General features: G+C 46.9%; 1 protein-coding gene across 12 annotated transcripts in view; it reads left to right on the forward strand.

Annotated features, from left to right (window-relative positions):
• Positions 1-23,110, forward strand: part of KIF1B (kinesin family member 1B) — a 267,120-nt gene that overhangs the window by 90,949 nt on the left and 153,061 nt on the right. For all 12 annotated transcript variants that reach the window (XM_040326413.1, XM_040326416.1, XM_040326419.1 and 9 more), the window contains exons 3-7: positions 4,183-4,259; positions 12,129-12,308; positions 15,047-15,112; positions 20,495-20,673; positions 22,958-23,069. In XM_040326413.1, coding sequence (XP_040182347.1) covers positions 4,183-4,259; positions 12,129-12,308; positions 15,047-15,112; positions 20,495-20,673; positions 22,958-23,069 — 614 coding nt within the window. The remainder of the gene's footprint in view (positions 1-4,182; positions 4,260-12,128; positions 12,309-15,046; positions 15,113-20,494; positions 20,674-22,957; positions 23,070-23,110) is intronic.

The raw sequence follows: 23,110 nt of genomic DNA on the forward strand, positions 1-23,110 counted from the left end.
CACATGTATGGTTTGAACACCGTTTTCATATGCGGGCGCTGCTCACGTATGCGTTCGCTTCTGCACGTGAACTCAGCGGGACGGGGCGCGTTTAAAATATTTTGTTCCCTTATTTATTTTACCTTTTTATTTACATTTTTTACACTGTTCTTTTAAAAAAAATTGTCTCACTTTTATTCCTATTACAAGGAATGTAAAAATTGTGTTTGAAAAACAGCTGCGTGAATATTGGGTGACATAAAAATATGCAACACCCATTGTTTTATTCTCTAGGGCCTCTGCCTAAAAAAAATATATATATAGGCCCGGATACACATACCTGAGCGCATCTTTATGCCGGCGTAGCGCATCTCATATGCGCTACGTCGATGTAACACAGAGAGGCAAGCACAGTATTCACAAAGCACTTGCTCCCAACGTTGCGCCGGCGTAACGTAAATTACTAGGCGTACGCCGGCCTAATTCAAAGTGGGTGGATACCTTTAAATGAACCGTGACCCCATGCAAATGATGGGCCCGAACGAACGGCACATGCGCCGTCCCGTGGACGCTTCTCAGTGCGCATGCTCAGAATCGCGTCGGAAAGAACGCCTAAGATACGTTGAATCACTGAACGTAACCTACGCCCAGCCCTATTCACGTAGTACTACGTAAACGACGTAAAATACGACGGCTGTTCCGTGGTCCATACCTTTTGCATGGGTTGCGCCTCCCTATATGTGGAATAACTTTACGCCGGACTTACGCCTTACGTAAACGGAGTATATTACTGCGAAGGGTGCAAGTACGTTCGTGAATCGGCATATCTCAGCCATTTGCATATTCGACGCGTAAATCAATGGGAGCACCCCTTGTGGCCAGCGTAAATATGCGCCCAAGATACGCCGGCGAAGGAAAGTTACGTCGGTCGGAGGAAGCCTATTTTCAGACGTATCTAGTTCTATGGGCACGGCGCATAGATACGAAGGCGCATATTTACACTTATGCGGCGTATCTCGAGATACGTCGGCGTAAGTGCTACGTGAATCCGGGCCTATATGTTTGGGAGTTCTAAGTTGCAAAAAAAAAAAAAAAGATTTTTACGTGAGAAATGTCAGAATGGGCTTGGGAGGCGAATGGTTAAACCTCAGGATCCATACGGAGTGGTGGAATATTGGGCTGAGCGGGTAAGTGGCTCTCATCTGAGGGTGGAAGTAACATGTACAGATGCTATTAATACAATTTACAGATAACTCTGGAGAACCTGCAATGGAAAGCGCAGGCCTCAGCTCCTTTTTTTTTTTTTTTCTGACTGCTTTGACGTCCTCGCTTCTGTTCTGTCACACGTTGGACGCCTAAAAGGGCAGCGGAGTCTGAAATAGTGCTGCAGTTTGGCAAGTACGGCTATTTCTGGTGGAGCTGAGAGTTCCCGGGAATCACAAGGACTCGACATCTGCTAGGAAGCTCAGGGGGGTACCAGGTGGCAGTGCGACCTTTGTACTGCGCCCGCTCTCACCTGTGCCGACTTTCATGTCGGTAGCAGAGATGGGTGCAGGGCAGTGTGTGGTATGAGGATCTGTAGAAGGATCTCATTCATGACTTCCTGCAGTACATCTTCTGCATTGCAGTAATAATTGTATTTGTGCCAATATATTGCACTATACACCCATCAGCTATAACTTTATGACCACTGACAGGTTAAGTGAGTATCATTGATTATATTCCTACAATGGCATCTAATAGTTGGAGGGATATATTAGACAGAAAGTGAACACGTTATCCCTGAAGTTGAGATGTTTAACCACTTGCCTACTGGGCACTTTCACCCCTTTCCTGCCCAGGGCAATTTTTACCTTTCAGCACTGTCACACTTTAACAATTGCGTGGCCATGCAACGCTGTACCCAAATCAATTTTTCCTTAGTTTGTGTTAGTAATTTTTCTCCTTCACTGGGGTGGACACTGGTAGGCTGCACGGGTGGACACTGGTAGGCTGCACGGGTGGACACTGGTAGGCTGCACGGGTGGACACTGGTAGGCCGCACGGGTGGACACTGGTAGGCCGCACGGGTGGACACTGGTAGGCCGCAAGGGTGGACACTGGTAGGCCGCAAGGGTGGACACTGGTAGGCCGCAAGGGTGGACACTGGTAGGCCGCACGGGTGGACACTGGTAAGCCGCACGGGTGGACACTGGTAGGCCGCACGGGTGGACACTGGTAGGCCGCACGGGTGGACACTGGTAGGCCGCACGGGTGGACACTGGTAGGCCGCACGGGTGGACACTGGTAGGCCGCACGGGTGGACACTGGTAGGCCGCACGGGTGGACACTGGTAGGCCGCACGGGTGGGCAATTTTCACCTTTCAGCACTGTCACACTTTAACAATTGCGCGGCCATGCAACGATGTACCCAAATCAATTTTTCCTTAGTTTGTGTTAGTAATTTTTCTCCTTCACTGATGTGCGCTGAGGCTGCACGGGTGGACACTGATGGGCTGCAAGGGTGGACACTGGTAGGCCGCACGGCTGGACACTGGTAGGCCGCACGGCTGGACACTGGTAGGCCGCACAGCTGGACACTGGTAGGCCGCACGGCTGGACACTGGTAGGCCGCACGGCTGGACACTGGTAGGCCGCACGGCTGGACACTGGTAGGCCGCACGGCTGGACACTGGTAGGCCGCACGGGTGGGCAATTTTCACCTTTCAGCACTGTCACACTTTAACAATTGCGCGGCCATGCAACGATGTACCCAAATCAATTTTTCCTTAGTTTGTGTTAGTAATTTTTCTCCTTCACTGATGTGCGCTGAGGCTGCACGGGTGGACGCTGATAGGCCGCACGGGTGGACGCTGATAGGCCGCACGGGTGGACGCTGATAGGCCGCACGGGTGGACGCTGATAGGCCGCACGGGTGGACGCTGATAGGCCGCACGGGTGGACGCTGATAGGCCGCACGGGTGGACGCGGATAGGCCGCACGGGTGGACGCGGATAGGCCGCACGGGTGGACGCGGATAGGCCGCACGGGTGGACGCGGATAGGCCGCACGGGTGGACGCGGATAGGCCGCACGGGTGGACGCTGAAAGGCCGCACGGGTGGACGCTGAAAGGCCGCACGGGTGGACGCTGATAGGTACTGATAATCTGTACTGATGGGCTGTGCTGATGGTTACTGAAGGGCTGTGCTAAAGGGCTGTGCTGAAGGGCTTTACTGATAGGCTGCCGATGAACAGCACGGGTGGACACTGATAGCCTCGACCAGTCAGGGCTGTTTGAGTGGCAAAAGGCGGACCTACTCAATATTAGGTGGGTGGTCATAAAGTTATCTGTGTATGTGAATCAAATTATAAAGGGGTACCAGCTGGCATAGACAGAGGACAGAAAGAGAGGAGGGCTCTACCAAGGAAGGGTGAAAGTATGCCAGCAAAGGGTAAAACCTGCCCAATGCTTTGCTCATTCCAAGTAACCGCTTTACTTTTATGTCTCCTTCTTTTCTTCTGCCTGCTGAAAGTTGCTGGTTCCTGGTCACATAACAATGTGCACAGGGTGGTGATGCGTAGCAACTCATGACACCCAGATCACGGAAAGGTCATAAGTGATTGGTCGCCAGGCACTTCTGTATTTTATTTACCAAAGTGTATTTTTTCAGTTTCTTAAAATGAAAACTTTTATTGAAGTTGTATCTGGTATTCTCTCGGTGGCTGCGCAGGTGAAGTCACTCAGATCACATCTCCAGGGAAAGTAATATTTCTCCGGGCTAATGGAAATGGGTGGGGGCAGAGTTTTAAAGGGTAACTCCACTTTCCCCAAAAAATAAAAGTAATATAGCGTATATAATTGGGAAATCGCGTCTAAAGAGATGCAGACCTAGTCCGTTTACTCATTAGAGCCCTGCAGGTGCAGCGGCTGATTGATAATTGTAAAGTCACTCCTAGTCATCTTCATTTTGTACATGGACTCGGACAAACGGCTATTTTACTTTGGAATAACAAAAGGGAGGAATCTCCAATGAAGTTTGTTAAAAGCCTTGCAATGTGCCACCCAGAGGGGAAGGTTTTTTCAACAAAATTAGTATTACTCTATAATGGTGCCAATTATTACATACCATAATTGTAAGATGTATAATATCTACATTGAAGATGCTAGTCCTGACCTCCTTACCTTCAAAGGTGATTAATTTCCTCCTTCTGTTCTCTTCTAGGTATTATTAACCCAAAGAATCCTAAAGAACCAGCAAAAAGTTTCAGCTTTGATTATTCATACTGGTCTCACACTTCGGTAAGTGTTCTGTACATTGCCTGCAGCTTGTTCACATTAGACAGTATGTAGTGACCTGAGTGATATGATGGGCGCCTCAGACTCGACGTTTAAATTAACTGAAACTGGAGCACTCACAATCTGGTGCAGCTGTGCATGGTAGCCAAAAAAGCTCCATACATTGGGGGTTATTGGAAAGAATGCTCCTTACATTGGTGATCAGTGGGAAGAATGTCCCTTACATTGGTGATCAGTGAGAAGAATGTCCCTTACATTGGTGATCAGTGGGAAGAATGTCCCTTACATTGGTGATCAGTGAGAAGAATGTCCCTTACATTGGTGATCAGTGGGAAGAATGCTCCTTACATTGGTGATCAGTGAGAAGAATGTCCCTTACATTGGTGATCAGTGGGAAGAATGCTCCTTACATTGGTGATCAGTGGGAAGAATGTTCCTTACATTGGTGATCAGTGGGAAGAATGCTCCTTACATTGGTGATCAGTGGGAAGAATGTTCCTTACATTGGTGGTCAGTGGGAAGAAGGAGGAGGACACACCCAAGGAGCTCTCTGAGAGATCCAACCTTTTTCAAGCCTGGGCCTTGCCTGCTAGCTTGGCCCAGGAATAATGCATGATCCTGGGGGAGGCCCCGGGACGGATCCCCCTGATGATACGGGGCCTAGTGAGGAGGAGGTGGAGGATCTGTCTGTAGATCCAGGCCCTGCTGTGGATGCGAATGTCTTCAGTCAGAAGAGCATTGATCGTTTTATGGCGATTGGAAGAGCTGAAGAAAAACTTAAAATTTTGAAGGCTGAACACAAATCTTTCAAAATCAAGTACTTCCAGGCCTGGAGTAAAAATCGTTTGGCCATGAAGCCTGAGTTGCAGGAATTGGAGGAAAAGGTAAAGGAACAATCTTTATTATTGGAAAAGCTGAAAGATAAAAGTGGAGAAAAGTTTGCTAATGAGAGGAGATTTGCCAGCCAGACAGCAGTTTCCAGGGACCAGCAACAGATAATGGATGATCCGGGTCCATCTGCCTCTGCACCTCTCCCTCCATGTCAGGGCTTGGAATCGCCGACGGCAACCAGCCAGGGGGTTGAGAGTGGGCATGGCACCCTGAAATGTATCCAGGAGATGGAGTCACCCCTGAGAGCAAACAAGCCTGCTTTTACAGCAGTCCCTGAATCCAAGCCAGTACATGTGGAGAAATGTCAGCACACCTCACTGCCTTCCAACATGTCTGCCCAACCTGCTGTGGTGGACGGTGTCCTGACTAAGGAGCAGAAAGTGAAGGCCTTGTGCAAAGCGCTGCCTGGAGTTTCTGCTGGGACCTGTAGTTCCTCTGTACAAGGTATGCCTGTTACCAGCAATGAGATTGCCTCACCTGAGCCTCCCTGTGGTGGGGGAGGGGATCAGCATATTGTACCATGTGCAGTGGAAGAAGCAATGGAGGTTTCACCTGTTGCAGTGTCAGACCAGCCTGCACTATCCCCTGATGACAACCCTGTCCTGACAGAAGAGAACCGACCAGCTGAAGCTTCTACAAGCACAGCAGTGGGAACTGACACTGCTAGGAAGACTGCAGGAACTGTGAATATACCAGCAAGTTCTAAGAATGACAGTAATGATAAAACAATGGATGTGGTGGGTGGTGAAGGGGTTAATACTGCTGGGAAAAATCAAAATGACATTCCTCCCCCTGCTCAGCAGAGGAAAGACTCACCGATTGTTCAGACCAAATCTGTGCAATCGATATCCGCTGCAAATATGTCAGATGGTTCAAAACAAACCAATGGTTTATCTGCTGGGAGTTACGCGTCGGTTTTGGGGAATCGCACCAGGGAGGGTGGGGGGAATGGTGCAAATGTTGGTGGTCACAATTTGGGGGGGTTTAGTGGGGGGATGGTTGGTGGGTATAAGCGGAGAAATGTGGTCCAGTTGAAGTGGGAGGGGGAGGGGACCCCACCAGTAAGGGGGAGGGTGGCAGAGTTGATCCTGGAAATGGGGTTCAAAGTCGCAGACATTTTTGCTTTGATTTGTCCCGTTGGAAGTTGGGAATTTGATTTGTCCTTTGTAAAGCCTGAGGGTCTGGATTTATTTTGGGAACGTTTTAGGGGGCGCAGGGACCTTCCGCAGTGGAATGGTTGGATGCCAAAGGTGGTTTCCAGGCAGCCTCTAATAAAATCAGTGACGATCCTTGTGCGTAACGAATCCATCCCAGAGGCTGATTTGGTAGTATGGTTACGCCGCTATGGTGAAGTCCTCGCTCCACTGCGGAAGGTCCTTGATCAGCATGGGATATGGACAGGGGCCTGGACAGTGTCACTAAAATTGGGGGTGCAGGGAGATGTTGTTCAACATCTGCCCTGTTCAGCCTTTCTGGGGAGGGACAGGCTGACCATTTTTTACCAGGGTCAGCCTAAGGTGTGCAATAAATGTGGTGACAAGGGCCATTTTGCCTCCACCTGCACCCGCAAGAAATGTTCTTTGTGCCAGGAGCTTGGCCATTTGGCTAAAGACTGTACTGACATTCGGTGCAATTTGTGCCAAAAACTTGGTCACCCGTACAGTCAATGCCCGGAGGCATTACATAACCTGCCAGGGTTGGAGGCTGAGCTGCAGAGGCTGGATAAGGAGGATGAGGCCACTGAAACTCTTGTTGTCCCTCCTGTGTCTGTGACATCTGTTTCTGTTCCCCCTAGTGATGTGGTCCCTGAGTCTGTCCCTCCTGTGTCTGTGACATCTGTTTCTGTTCCCCTTAGTGATGTGGTCCCTGAGTCTGTCCCTTCTGTGTCTGTGACATCTGTTTCTGTTCCCCCTAGAGATGTGGTCCCTAAATCTGTCCCTAGTCCATCTATTCGTAGATCCTCCAGACTGGCGGAGGCTGCTGGGGGGGCAGGTTTAGCGGATCTTCCCACTCAGCCTCCAGTCCCTGCCCCTCGGCAGCGCAAGCGTGGTCAGGGGAATGTGGGGGTGCTGGATGAGGGTGGGGCTGATGGAAGGGTGTCCGTACCCCATGTTTCACATTCCATTGATGGGGATTCGGATGAGGAGGGGTGGGAGAAGATTAGGAGGAGGAAAAAAATGAAGAGAAAGACAAGAAAACCGGTCGTCTCTTCCTCAGAGTCGGATCCAGGAGGGGTTCCCCTTGGTAACACCTTTAATGTGTTGTCAGGTGAAAAGATGTCTTTGTCTTCTTCTTTTTCATCTATGGATGAGTCACGTTGTTTGAAGAGAGCGGTTTCTGGTGATGAGAGTGTGGTGAAGGTCAAGAAACGACTACCCCAATCATCCTGATGGCAGTTCCCCCTCCGATAAAGGTGGCGACCATTAATGTCGCCAGCATTAAATCTGCAAGAGCTCGTGATATGGCCTTATTTTTGCTCAGTGAGTTTGATGCTGAGATTTTATTTTTGCAAGAGACCTGGCTCCATACTTTGGCCGATGTCCACCTGGCAAAAAGGGAGTGGAGAGGCGGTCCCTCCTTTTGGTCTCTTGCGGCTGAGCCCTGCAGCGGAGTTGCGGTACTTTTTGAAACCGATATGGTAACGCGCCGGCGGGTAATTGAGGTAGAAATAGGTGGATGCATGGTGTTGGACGTTTCTTAGAAGGGCTGCATGCATAATGGGTGCGGGTTTGTTTCTTGACCTTATAGGTTTGTCTGGTGTAGTGGTGTGAGTTTGTATTAAGATTTACTTTCCTGGTGATTACATGATTTTTGCTTTGCTGTAAAGTCTTTTGTTTGAGAGCAGATTTGCTATATTTATTTTCATTTATGTAAATATGTGTATATTTATGTATATCTTATAGTGATTTTATGCTTTTTGTTTGCAAGACTTTTAATAAACAAAATTGGGAAGAATGTTCCTTACATTGGTGATCAGTGGGAAGAATGTTCCTTACATTGGTGATCAGTGGGAAGAATGCTCCTTACATTGGTGATCAGTGAGAAGAATGTTCCTTACATTGGTGATCAGTGGGAAGAATGTTCCTTACATTAGTGATCAGTGGGAAGAATGCTCCTTACATTGGTGATCAGTGGGAAGAATGTTCCTTACATTGGTGATCAGTGGGAAGAATGTTCCTTACATTGGTGATCAGTGGGAAGAATGTTCCTTACATTGGTGATCAGTGGGAAGAATGCTCCTTACATTGGTGATCAGTGAGAAGAATGTTCCTTACATTGGTGATCAGTGGGAAGAATGTTCCTTACATTGGTGATCAGTGAGAAGAATGTTCCTTACATTGGTGATCAGTGAGAAGAATGCCCCTTACATTGGTGATCAGTGGGAAGAATGTTCCTTACATTGGTGATCAGTGGGAAGAATGTTCCTTACATTGGTGATCAGTGGGAAGAATGTTCCTTACATTGGTGATCAGTGGGAAGACTGTCCCTTACATTGGTGATCAGTGAGAAGAATGTTCCTTACATTGGTGATCAGTGAGAAGAATGCCCCTTACATTGGTGATCAGTGGGAAGAATGTTCCTTACATTGGTGATCAGTGGGAAGAATGTTCCTTACATTGGTGATCAGTGGGAAGAATGTTCCTTACATTGGTGATCAGTGAGAAGAATGTTCCTTACATTGGTGATCAGTGAGAAGAATGTTCCTTACATTGGTGATCAGTGAGAAGAATGTTCCTTACATTGGTGATCAGTGAGAAGAATGTTCCTTACATTGGTGATCAGTGGGAAGAATGTTCCTTACATTGGTAGTCGGTGGAAAGAATGTTCCTTACATTGGTGATCAATGGGAAGAATGTCCCTTACATTGGTGATCAGTGGGAAGAATGTTCCTTACATTGGTGATCAGTGGGAAGAATGTCCCTTACATTGGTAGTCGGTGGGAAGAATGCTCCTTACATTGGTAGTCGGTGGGAAGAATGCTCCTTACATTGGTGATCAGTGGGAAGAATGTTCCTTACATTGGTGATCAGTGGGAAGAATGTTCCTTACATTGGTGATCAGTGGGAAGAATGTCCCTTACATTGGTGATCAGTGGGAAGAATGTTCCTTACATTGGTGATCAGTGAGAAGAATGCTCCTTACATTGGTGATCAGTGGGAAGAATGTTCCTTACATTGGTGATCAGTGGGAAGAATGTCCCTTACATTGGTGATCAGTGAGAAGAATGTTCCTTACATTGGTGATCAGTGGGAAGAATGTCCCTTACATTGGTGATCAGTGGGAAGAATGTTCCTTACATTGGTGATCAGTGAGAAGAATGTCCCTTACATTGGTGATCAGTGGGAAGAATGTTCCTTACATTGGTGATCAGTGAGAAGAATGTTCCTTACATTGGTGATCAGTGGGAAGAATGTTCCTTACATTGGTGATCAGTGGGAAGAATGTCCTTACATTGGTGATCAGTGGGAAGAATGTTCCTTACATTGGTGATCAGTGGGAAGAATGTTCCTTACATTGGTGATCAGTGGGAAGAATGTCCCTTACATTGGTGATCAGTGAGAAGAATGTTCCTTACATTGGTGATCAGTGGGAAGAATGTCCCTTACATTGGTGATCAGTGGGAAGAATGTTCCTTACATTGGTGATCAGTGAGAAGAATGTCCCTTACATTGGTGATCAGTGGGAAGAATGTTCCTTACATTGGTGATCAGTGAGAAGAATGTTCCTTACATTGGTGATCAGTGGGAAGAATGTTCCTTACATTGGTGATCAGTGAGAAGAATGTTCCTTACATTGGTGATCAGTGGGAGGAATGTCCCTTACATTGGTGATCAATGGGAAGAATGTCCCTTACATTGGTGATCAGTGGGAAGAATGTTCCTTACATTGGTGATCAGTGAGAAGAATGTCCCTTACATTGGTGATCAGTGGGAAGAATGCTCCTTACATTGGTGATCAGTGAGAAGAATGCTCCTTACATTGGTGATCAGTGAGAAGAATGCTCCTTACATTGGTGATCAGTGGGAAGAATGTCCCTTACATTGGTAGTCGGTGGGAAGAATGTTCCTTACATTGGTGATCAGTGGGAAGAATGTTCCTTACATTGGTGATCAGTGAGAAGAATGTTCCTTACATTGGTGATCAGTGAGAAAAATGATCCTTACATTGGTGATCAGTGGGAAGAATGTCCCTTACATTGGTGATCAGTGGGAAGAATGTCCCTTACATTGGTGATCAGTGAGAAGAATGTCCCTTACATTGGTGATCAGTGGGAAGAATGTCCCTTACATTGGTGATCAGTGAGAAGAATGTCCCTTACATTGGTGATCAGTGGGAAGAATGTTCCTTACATTGGTGATCAGTGGGAAGAATGTCCCTTACATTGGTGATCAGTGAGAAGAATGTTCCTTACATTGGTGATCAGTGGGAAGAATGTTCCTTACATTGGTGATCAGTGAGAAGAATGTCCCTTACATTGGTGATCAGTGGGAAGAATGTTCCTTACATTGGTGATCAGTGAGAAGAATGTCCCTTACATTGGTGATCAGTGGGAAGAATGTTCCTTACATTGGTGATCAGTGAGAAGAATGTTCCTTACATTGGTGATCAGTGGGAAGAATGTTCCTTACATTGGTGATCAGTGAGAAGAATGTTCCTTACATTGGTGATCAGTGGGAGGAATGTCCCTTACATTGGTGATCAATGGGAAGAATGTCCCTTACATTGGTGATCAGTGGGAAGAATGTTCCTTACATTGGTGATCAGTGAGAAGAATGTCCCTTACATTGGTGATCAGTGGGAAGAATGCTCCTTACATTGGTGATCAGTGAGAAGAATGCTCCTTACATTGGTGATCAGTGAGAAGAATGTCCCTTACATTGGTGATCAGTGAGAAGAATGTTCCTTACATTGGTGATCAGTGAGAAGAATGTCCCTTACATTGGTGATCAGTGGGAAGAATGCTCCTTACATTGGTGATCAGTGGGAAGAATGTTCCTTACATTGGTGATCAGTGAGAAGAATGTCCCTTACATTGGTGATCAGTGAGAAGAATGCTCCTTACATTGGTGATCAGTGAGAAGAATGCTCCTTACATTGGTGATCAGTGAGAAGAATGCTCCTTACATTGGTGATCAGTGGGAAGAATGATCCTTACATTGGTGATCAGTGGGAAGAATGTCCCTTACATTGGTAGTCGGTGGGAAGAATGTCCCATACATTAGTAGTCGGTGGGAAGAATGTCCCATTTCATATAGCTACCATGATCTTTGTCATCAGGGGTTATTTATCTGAAAGGCAAAAATTGCTCATGGAACTCTGATTGAGAAAGGTTGCTCTTTACAAGGGGTGACCAATCTTTTTGACCTCCCTTGGCCACTTTGGAAGAAGAGAAATTATCTTGGGCCACACATAAAATACACTAACAATAAGGATAGCTGATGAGCAGAAAAAGTAGGGCAGATCACAAGTTACCGATATAGATAATTTTTTATTGTAAATTAGGGCAACCTAAAACTAGTGCGATATTTGACATCGTTTTTGATAAATGGCCACATTAATATCTGGTTGGATGGAGTAGAAATTCTCAATGAATTTTCAAGGTGCTCATCTGATATTTTTGTTCTGATTTTGCCCTTCATGTGCTTCATCCTTGGACATAGTCGCTCACAAATATAGGTGCTGCCGAAGAGTGGGGGATTTTTCTTTGGGAAGATAAAACGAATAAAAGTAAAAAAAAAAATTTCAGCCACACGTGTTCGCTAAGTGTGAACACATTTTTTGCAAAAAATTCCCCCCAAAAATTGTTTTTTTTTCAGTAAGTTTAAGATTTTGTGTTGTCCAGTATAGTGAAGCGCTGATGACTATGATGTGTTTGCCATGGGCTAACATTCTTCTTGTTTTTTGTTGCACAATCATATTTAATTTTATTGATTCTTGTGCCAGTAGAAGATAAGTGTCTAAGATTTGTGTCTCCCACAGCCGGAAGATCCTTCCTTTGCATCCCAAAACCGCGTCTACAATGACATTGGAAAGGAAATGCTGGAACATGCCTTTGAGGGCTACAATGTTTGTATATTTGCTTATGGACAGACTGGTGCTGGCAAATCCTATACTATGATGGGCAAGCAGGAAGAGACTCAAGCTGGCATCATTCCCCAGGTATGGATTTTGTTGTTTGTATATGGTAAAAAAAAAACCCAACTCAAGTCAAAACCTTTATTTCTACTCTGTTGCATAGAGTGAGGAAGGTTAAAACATTTGCTGGTCATTGTATTGCTGTTTGTGTCCTCATTGTCCTCACTTCCTGTCCCAGTGACACTCCGTGGAAGTGAGGGGAAGCTCCTTTATCTAGGAGACAGACAGCAAATAAATTTGCAAGGGGTTTTAACACTTACCGTATTTATCGGCGTGTAACGCGCGCCGGCGTATAACTCGCACCCCCAATTAAGGGAGAAATTTCAGGATTTAAAAAGTAATAAATAAACCACTTAGAAGCAAAATAATGGTCAGTGTCCCTCTGCAGCCTGTGTGTCCCTCTGCAGCCTGTGTGTCTCTCTGATGCCTGTGTGTCCCTCTGACGCCTGTGTGTCCCTCTGACGCCTGTGTGTCTCTCTGACGCCTGTGTGTCTCTCTGACGCCTGTGTGTCCCTCTGACGCCTGTGTGTCCCTCTGACGCCTGTGTGTCCCTCTGACACCTGTGTGTCTCTCTTGACGCCTGTGTGTCTCTCTGACGCCTGTGTGTCTCTCTGCAGCCTGTGTGTCCCTCTGCAGCCTGTGTGTCTCTCTGCAGCCTGTGTGTCCCTCTGACGCCTGTGTGTCCCTCTGACACCTGTGTGTCTCTCTTGACGCCTGTGTGTCTCTCTGACGCCTGTGTGTCCCTCTGCAGCCTGTGTGTCCCTCTGCAGCCTGTGTGTCCCTCTGCAGCCTGTGTGTCCCTCTGCAGCCTGTGTGTCCCTCTGCAGCCTGTGTGTCCCTCTGCAGCCTGTGTGTCCCTCTGACGCCTGTGTGTCCCTCTGCAGCCTCACCTTATCTCCTCATGCAGCCGCCCGCCATCTCGTACAGCCGTCATCTCAGTCACATACAGTCCCGCCTCGTGTCCCTCTGCAGCCTGTGTGTACCTCTGCAGACACACCATCTCTTCACGCAGCCGCCTGCCATCTCGTACAGCCGTCATCTCAGTCACATACAGTCCCACCTCGTGTCCCTCTGAAGCCTGTGTGTCCCTCTGCAGCCTCACCTCATCTCCTCATGCAGCCGCCTGCCATCTCGTACAGCCGTCATCTCAGTCACATACAGTCCCGCCTCGTGTCCCTCTGCAGCCTGTGTGTACCTCTGCAGACACACCATCTCTTCACGCAGCCGCCCGCCATCTCGTACAGCCGTCATCACTCAGTGTCTGCTGTCACATGCCGTGTGTGACGTCAAAGCCGAGTAAAGGGAAGATGACGGCTCTGTGAATTCAGGCGGCACTCGTTCCCCTCCGATTCCGAGGTGCGCTATCAACGTATAACGCGCACCCCTGCTTTTTCCCCGACCTTCAGGGGAAAAAAGTGCGCGTTATACGCCGATAAATACGGTACTTTCTCTGTCCATCCCCCCCTAAAAAAACCCTATTGAATACCTGCTCCTCCCGCTGCATGCTTTGGTTCCTTCCACTTGTACATGCATAATTAAGATATACACAAGCAGGCTGGGGGAGCCACAGCATGCAGTGGGGGGAGCAGACGTTTGATATACCTGGAAGAGTTTAGAGTGGAGGCACTCTAACTCAGGGGGTGTGTTACTGGCCAGATCACCAGGTGAAATTTGCTTAGAAAACAAATGCAGCCACCACATCTAATGATTAGTAAGACTTTGCGTCCTCGACGTGGGACATTCCAGGGCTCAGGTGAGTAAAACGGGGGGGGCTGGGGGGCCACTGACAGAAGATTTTTCACCTTAATGCATAGGAGGGTTTACAGCCCCTTTAATACTGCTTTAAAGTGTAAGTCCACCCTAAGACTAAAACCTCTAAATCCACGATCTTAGACTAACCTATCTAGACCGATTAAAGAAGAAATCGCTATACATACCTTTTCTGAAGCCAATCTAGTCCAGTCTCCAGTAGTGGAAGCTCTGCAGAGGACACAGCCAACAACGGCTGCAAAATGAATGGAAAGTGGCGTCACCCATAGAGTTACTATGGGAGCTTCCGTTGTCAGCTGTGTCCTCTGCACCCACCTCCACAGCAAAGCCACCGCTGACAGCTCAGCATGGGACCGGACCTGAAAAAGGCTTCATAAAAGGAAGGTATAGCGATTTCTTTTTTGCAGGTTTAGGTAGGTTAGTCTTAAATCGTGAATGCCCGTAGTTTCAGAGATTTTAGTGTTAGGGTTGACTTCTACTTTAATATAAATTACTTGTGAGAAATAAATAGGCTATATCTTTTATAGGGTAAGGCTGAATAAAGGATGCAAACAAACGCACATCTGTTTACATCTGCCTACTCAGCCAGTTCAGCTGGCCAGATTCGCTTGCGATTGTCGCTAGTGGCTGCTATAGCTGCTAGCAAAAATCGCTTCCCCTGCCCACCTCTAACCCCCCTGCCGGGAGAAGACAATGGCCCAGCAGGAGAAATTCCCACATCAGAGCTGGTGTTGATGGAAGAATGAAGCAAATTTCTTTCCTGCAACCTGTGGTTGCAGAAAAGAAAATTCACTCCGTGTATGGGTGGCGCAAGAATGTATATGGTCTTTATAAGTGATTTAATTTGATTTCATGGGATATTTCCCGCAATTCAGTGACAGCCTTTACATCTTTTGTGAGTAATCGTCTGCATAGTCATTATCTGCTGTCAGCACTGTGAGCTTATCTGACTACAGCCTGTACTGACTCCTCGTGTGCTCTTCCTCCCCCAGCTATGCGAGGACCTTTTTGAGAAAATCAATGACAATAATGACGATGAGGTGTCCTTCTCGGTAGAGGTGAGTCCTTCCTGTCTGTATGTTTTTAAGTTGTCCTTGTCTAGCTTGCAGCACTGGATGTCAGAAGTGCACATTATGAATTTTATTAAAAGAAATGAGTCGGGTTTATGATGTATACTGGTAATGTAGATTCTGTATTCCAAAGGAAGTCCAATCCAGGAGAATGTGATGCTGCAAGAGAGCTGCCTTTACCAAACCTCTTGAAGGGTGTTTGTGGGGAGATCTCACTACTCCAAGCCTGTACCCTTACCTCTGTAGGAACTCGCTGGAGATATCTTCAGAAATGCCAAGTAGCTTAAATCTGACGAGAAGGTGCTACTAGCACTGCACTGTAGTGTCATCTTGCAGGGTCTGGGCTACATTGGGATATTGCATCAAGTAAGCATACGTCGCCCCCTGCAGTACCGAAGCAGGGGTTAAAGAGTGTTCCAGCTCCCACTTCCTCCCTAAGTCGCCTCGGCGACCAGAAGAAAGTCACCTCTCCCCCCCTCCCTGTCCGAAATCATCTGGGACACGTCACAGGTCCCAGATTATTGCTCCGCTAATCGCGGTGCGCAGCACAGCTTGTGCATGCGCAGTGCGTGCCCGGCTGTGAGGCCACAGCCGGGTGCCCACAGTGACAATTCCGGCGCCACGGAGAGGAGGGGGAGAAGAGCGGGGCTTCATTCCCCCACATCGCTGGAGTCTGGGACAGGTGAGTGTTTGATTATTAAAAGTCAGCAGCTGCAGTATTTGTAGCTGCTGACTTTTAATTTAATTTTTTTTTTTTTTTTTTTTTTTAGGCAGAACTCCCCTTTAAGGGGAAGAGGTAAGTATTTTGATTAACAATATTTATTCCCCTTCAGGTGTTTTTTTAATGTTTATTTGGCATCAGATTAACATAGGAAGGGGACCTTACAAACTGAGCGCACCTTGCTTGGAGTGCAAAGAGGAACTGCAGTCTGTTCACATAATTTGTAATAAAAACATTCTGCCATTCTGAAGCTTCCCTCAAACCACTTTGCATATTATTTTATATGTGATTCTGTACTTGCCAAATAAGCTGCAGAAATTTCCCTCCACTGAGTCTGGCTGCATCCATTTTAACTGTGGGCAGCTGCCTGTTCACTGCCTGGATTTACACAGAGGCACACTTCCAGCTCTGCAGCCCTGCAACTCTCATTTGCCCTCTTATGATTCACCCCCCCCCCCTTCCTGGCAAACTCTCGCGAGAGTAAGAGAGAGAAAGCTATGCATGATGTCATAAGCCTAGGCTTTTTACCAGACAAGAAACAGGAAGTGGGCTGTATAAGATATTTACTGGCAGAAAAAAAATATGTTTAACTATCCAAAGTTAAAACAACAAGGGAAGAGGATTTAATAGATGAAAAAAATAACTCAAGATCCACTTTAAGTAACTTTATCAGCTCATTTTAGTGACCCACTTTTCAGTTACAGTTCTTTTTTTAAAGGGACACTAAAGGTTCAGATTTTTTTTAAAATAACAAACATGTCATACTTGCCTCCACTGTGCAGCTGGTTTTGCACAGAGTGGCCCCGATCCACGTCTTCTGTGGTCCCCCAGCGGCTGGTCCTTGAACCTACATGCAAGAACATTCCAGCTTCATGCGAGTGAGCTTGCATGGCGGTAAGTTCTTGCGGGCGCACTCCCGTGATACAACCGGCAGCTATAGCCGCTCACTGTATCACTCAGGCCAACCCCCCCCCCCACCCCCGGCGCGCTGTGTCATTGGATGTGATTGACACCAGCGGGAGCCAATGGCTGCGCTGCTATCAATCTATCCAATGAAGAGCCGATCAGCCATGGAGAGAACGACACGGGATCGCGCCCCATGGAGATTCGGGGTTTAGGTAAGTAAAATGGGGGCTCGGACAGTGCAAGGTGTTATTTCACCCTAATGCATTAAGGTGAAAAAACACAAAGCTTTACAACCCCTTTAAATTCCATTATGTTGGCCAACACATTAGTAACATGGCAGCTAAATCCATTTTTTATGAACAATATCCCCATCCACTTGTACCTTCATAATTCTGAATGAGAGCTGAGGGCTCCTGTGGGGTTCCGAGGGCTCCTGTGGGATTCTGAGGGCTCCTGTGGGGTTCTGAAGGCTCCTGTGGGGTTCTGAGGGCTCCTGTGGGGTTCTGAGAAATCCTGTGGGGTTCTGAGGGCTCCTGTGGGATTCTGAGGGCTCCTGTGGGGTTCTGAAGGCTCCTGTGGGGTTCTGAGGGCTCATGTGGGGTTCTGAGGGCTCATGTGGGGTTCTGAAGGCTCCTGTGGGGTTCTGAAGGCTCCTGTGGGGTTCTGAGGGCTCCTGTGGGGTTCTGAAGGCTCCAGGGTCTCCCAAGAGCTGTCACAGTGGCACATTGCAAAAGACAGATAGCAGAGAGCTTGTTGATTCCAGACTCCTTGTTATAAGACAGGGTCTCTCTGTTCAGCAGTGGAGAGTGCAATGTCAGCATTGTAAACATACATTATTTATGGGAATTGATTCCCTTTAAAATCAATATCAAGCTTGGAAGACTTCATCAAGATCTCTGAAGGCATTTTGTGTTGTACAGCAAGCTCCAATAGTTCTACATCTCTCATTTTAAATATACAAAGATGTAGATGTAGATAGATAGTGTAAGGAGAAGTCATTGACCTATGCAGGCCAGGACCCCTATCTGCTTGGAGCTTGCAGGAGTTTGAGGCTGTCTATGGATCAGTCCTCCAGCATCACAGGGATCATTTTAGGAGATGAGTGTCACCTTGTTGGTGGAGAAGAGACCTTCACATGTGGTCTTTATGGTTCAGCCCAATTTTTGGGTGAAATGGGTGAGAGGAGGAGGTCCTAGGCAGGGCTTCATGTCCTTTTTGTCCAGAACAATAAAGTTTTACACTGGATGCCACAGGGTGTGCGGTTGGTTCATTTCCTTGGCCAGCACAGAATATGTCAGGGGATGAGGTTGTTGGTGGAGCAGAGCCTTCCAACAGCTCAGAGAATTTGATAAAATTAGTGTGAAGTTTAATGGGGGAGAATTGTGAACTTGTGAGTAAAGGGGAGCCCCCCCCCCAGCAGCACAGAACATGTCAGTAAATGAGTGTAAAGTTGTAAGTGAAGCAGAGTCCTCCGGCAGCACAGAAGCATGCCTGTAGATGAATGTAAAGTTGTGGGTGGAGCAGCGTCCTCCAGCAGAACAGAAGCATGTCAGTAAATCAGTGAAAAATTGTGGGTGGAGCAGAGTCCTCCAGCAGAACAGAAGCATGTCAATAAACGAGTGCAAAATTGTGGGTGGAGCAGAGTCCTCCAGCAGAACAGAAGCATGTCAATAAACGAGTGCAAAATTGTGGGTGGAGCAGAGTCCTCCAGCAGAAAAGCAGCATGTTAGTAAACAAGTGCAAAATTGTGGGTGGAGCAGAGTCCTCCAGCAGAAAAGCAGCATGTTAGTAAACAAGTGCAAAATTGTGGGTGGAGCAGAGTCCTCCAGCAGAAAAGAAACATGTCAGTAAACGAGTGCAAAATTGTGGGCGGAGCAGAGTCCTCCAACAGAAGCATGTCAGTAAATGAGTGAAACATTTTGGGTGAAGCAGAGTCCTCCGGCAGAACAGAAGCATGTCAGTAAATGAGTGTAAAGTTGTGGGTGGAGCAGAGTCCGCCGGCAGAACAGAAGCATGTCAGTAAATGAGTGAAACATTTTGGGTGGAGCAGAGTCCTCCAGCAGAACAGAAGCATGTCAGTAAATGAGTGTAAAGTTGTGGGTGGAGCAGAGTCCGCCGGCAGAACAGAAGCATGTCAGTAAATGAGTGAAACATTTTGGGTGGAGCAGAGTCCTCCAGCAGAACAGAAGCATGTCAGTAAATAAGTGCAGAATTGTGGGTGGAGCAGAGTCCTCCAGCAGCACAGAAGTGTGTCAGTAAATGAGTGTAACGTTTTGGGTGGAGCAGAGTCCTCCAGCAGCACAGAAGCATGTCAGTAAACGAGTGTAAAGCTGTGGGTGGAGCAGAGTCCTCCAGCAGCACAGAAGCATGTCAGTAAACGAGTGTAAAGTTCACACAATACAGAAGCTGTTGTATGCTTCTCTGTATAAAGCATGGATGTGGCTCTGTACCTTTCATAATATTGTGAGCCTGCCTGCACATCGGGATCCCTGTGTGTCCTACACCCCCGGCAAGAATGAAGCTGCCCCGGGCCCCCCTGCTGAGCCAATGGGGTCCGGGTTCGGTACAGGGGGGCTGGTTGTACTGCCCTATCAGCGGTCCTGGGTGGAGCAGAGTGTTGAGGTTGCACTTCCCGTATGTTGGTGTTGTCGGATTTCTCTGCGTCAGTAATAAAGACACAGACTGCTCCACTATGTCTTATTCATGGGCAGTTTATCTCTGATAGAGGCCGGGATGCCCGCTCTGCTGGCTATGATTATATCCATGATCTGAAGATCTGAAATCCCTGTGAATTATTCATAACTTCCTTTTCAAATTTTAATGCGTCCATTTCTAATGTGAGCCGAGAGCCAAGCGCCTTCCATCCCAGCCAGAGAAAAAAAAATGAAAAGTGAATTCTCCATAAAGCCGCCTTTCTAAACACTCGGAGCCCACCGGGCTCTTTAATCCGATTATACGTTTTGGATATTAACTGCCACCGGCCGCTTGTATGGAGCAAAAACATTTTTTCCCCAAGAATTTTATTACATTTTACAAGGGTTTAAAACAATACAGGGTAACAATTTGTTATTTTTTTAATGAGACAGGGAAGCTGGCAGCTGTGTCCGTGTCTCTCCCTGCAGCAGCTGAAAGTTGTGGGAGGGAGAGAAACCGGGTTCACATTGGGCATCCTGTATTTTCCCCTCCATCCGACCGCACTGATTCCCTCTGCTGTATGGGCCCCCCTGTGAGCCCGGGCCCCCTACAGGAGGACTGGTGGTCCCCCCCTATCAGCGGCCCTGACTGTGCCCATCTAACGCAGCCACTGTGCCCATCTAACGCAGCCACTGTGCCCATCTAACGCTGCCACTGTGCCCATCAAACGCAGCCACTGGGCCCATCAAACGCAGCCACTGGGCCCATCAAACGCAGCCACTGTGCCCATCTAACGCAGCCACTGTGCCCATCTAACGCAGCCACTGTGCCCATCTAACGCAGCCACTGTGCCCATCTAACGCTGCCACTGTGCCCATCTAACGCTGCCACTGTGCCCATCTAACGCAGCCACTGGGCCCATCAAACGCAGCCACTGGGCCCATCAAACGCAGCCACTGTGCCCATCAAACGCAGCCACTGAATCCTTTAAAGAAGAACTCCAGACAAGGTGTTTTCTTTTTAGTTTTTGATAAGGGGGGAAGGTTTAGCCTTGTGGAGTACATAGCCTTGCACATTGTTCACATTTCACCCTTTTGTGCCATTTACAGGTTAGCTACATGGAAATTTACTGTGAGAGAGTCCGAGACCTGCTGAACCCCAAAAACAAAGGCAACCTTCGTGTCAGGGAACACCCGCTGCTGGGGCCCTATGTGGAAGACCTATCCAAGCTGGCTGTCACCTCATACACTGATATTGCCGACCTGATGGACGCAGGAAACAAGGCCAGGTGAATATAGAGGAGCATAAATAGATGTTTTTTTTTTTTTTTAGGCTTTTTTTTTAGGCTGTTTATGTGAAAGCACAATGCTTTCTTGGTTTTCTGATCATTCCAGCAGACAGTTACATGCTGATCAAGTCACATATTAGCTAGTATGTGAGAACAAATTGGCACAGGGCAGGAGATGGCGATGCACCGCTAAAGGTTAAGCTTTTTTTATTGTTTTATACCCTGCTAAACAATGGCATAATGTGCTAGTATGCATCCTGTACTAGCACATTATGAAATGCTTACCTTAAAACAAAGTCTATGATGTCACCGCAGACAAGGCTTCCATCTTCGCCCGGTCTTCCTTCCGGGTTCACATGCTCTGGCTGTCTCATGGCCACACCACAATGAAGTCGCTCCCGCACATGCACGGAGCTCTGAAGGGAAGACATGGGTATGCTGTGTCCCTTTAGAGTGCATGCAGGGGGGGGGGGGGGGGAGGGTAATTTAGGATTAAGTTAGGTTTTGAGGAAGGGATTATTATTCGTGCAGTCTTAGAATAAGGAATTATTTTTTGCTCCCACAGTGCTGGGAGCTTCAATGCCAAAATCATACAGTGCTGAGGTCTCAGAGCCAGAATACGCTATGTGCTAGAGCTGCACAGATTATTGTCAAGAATCGTTATCGCAATTTTTTTTTCCCCATTTCGATCTTGACTACGGGCCAGATTCACTGAGACTTACGACGGCGTATCTCCAGATACGCCGTCGTAAGTCCGATTGTGCGCCGTCGTATCTATGCGCCTGATTCTTAGAATCAGTTACGCATAGATTTCCCTAAGATCCGACCGGCGTAAGTCTCTTACACCGTCGTATCTTAGGCTGCATATTTACGCTGGCCGCTAGGTGGCGCTTCCGTAGATTTCAGCGAGGAGTATGCAAATTAGGTAGATACGCCGATTCACAAACGTACGTCCGCCCGTCACATTTTTTTACGTCAGGCTTTTTCCGGCGTAAAGTTACCCCTGGGTCTATGAGGCGCAGCCAATGTTCAGTATGGCCTTAGTTCCCGCGACAAAAATTTGAATTTTTTACGTTGTTTGCGTAAGTCGTTCGTGAATAGGGCTGGACGTAATTTACGTTCACGTCGAAAGCCTGACGATTTGCCGATGTCATTTGGAGCATGCGCACTGGGATATGTCCACAGACAGCGCATGCGCTGTTCGTTAAAAACGTGGGGTCACTACTATTTTACATAGTACACGCCCCCAACCAGCCTATTTTGAATTAGGCGGGCTTACGCCGGCCCAGTTACACTGCGCCGTCGTAAGTTTAAGCGCAAGTTCTATGTGAATACACAACTTGCTGCTCAAACTTACGGTGGCGTAGTGTATCTGAGCTACGCTACGCCCGCCTAAAGATAGGCGATTCTACCTGAATCTGGCTCAAAGTATTTCCCGATCTTTCTATGCCGAGAATTCTCTCTGCTCTGCTGAAGCCACAGCCAAAAGTAAGAAATCCGGCCAGTCTGCCAAGTATGGCAACATTCTTTATCAGTGGAACTAAGTCTAAACATTGTAACAATTTGTCCTTTACATCAAAGGAATATACTTCTGTATGTAAATGAGGAACGTTTAACCACTTAAACACTAAACCTTTTTCTGACATTTGTTGGTTTCGAGTTAAAATCATTATTTATTTATTTTGCTACAATATTACTTGGAACCCCCAAACATTATATATATATATATATATATATATATATATATATATATATATATATATATATATATATATATATATATATATATATGTTTTGTAGAGACCCTAGAGAATAAAATGGTGGTTGTTGCAATATTTTAGGTCACACTGTATTTGCACAGCGATCTTTCAAATGCAATTTTTTGGGAAAAAATTACTTTAGTGAAAAAAAAAAGCTATCCAGTAAAGTTAGCCAAAAGTTTTTTGTGTAATGTAAAAGATTTTACGTTGCGAGAATCGTGATCTTTATTGTAAGCAAAAAAAAAAACGTGATTCTCATTTTGGCCAGAATCGTGCAGCTCTACTATGTACTGGCATTACCATGTCACATCTGAGCGGGTATAAACCAGGAGACAAATATGCAGGCCTGGACGGGCAATCTGTAACCTGAAGGTCGGGTGCATTTCACAGAACCTACTCTAGAGACTCCAAAATGATCGCCATTGGAGTGCTGTTACTTCAGCCTGAGCCTGTATATCTCTGGATAAAGTTGGGTATCTCTGCCTAGGAATATGCAATAATTTATATGCAATTTGTCTCTACAGAACGGTAGCCGCCACAAACATGAACGAGACCAGCAGCCGCTCCCACGCAGTCTTTACCATTGTTTTTACCCAAAAGAAACTCGACATAGACACCAACCTCTCCACTGAGAAGGTAAGCAATACATCCTAACAGGCAGACCAACAATTCTGTGA

The sequence above is a fragment of the Rana temporaria genome, chromosome 10 (assembly GCF_905171775.1).
Source record: "Rana temporaria chromosome 10, aRanTem1.1, whole genome shotgun sequence".
NCBI lineage: Eukaryota > Metazoa > Chordata > Amphibia > Anura > Ranidae > Rana > Rana temporaria.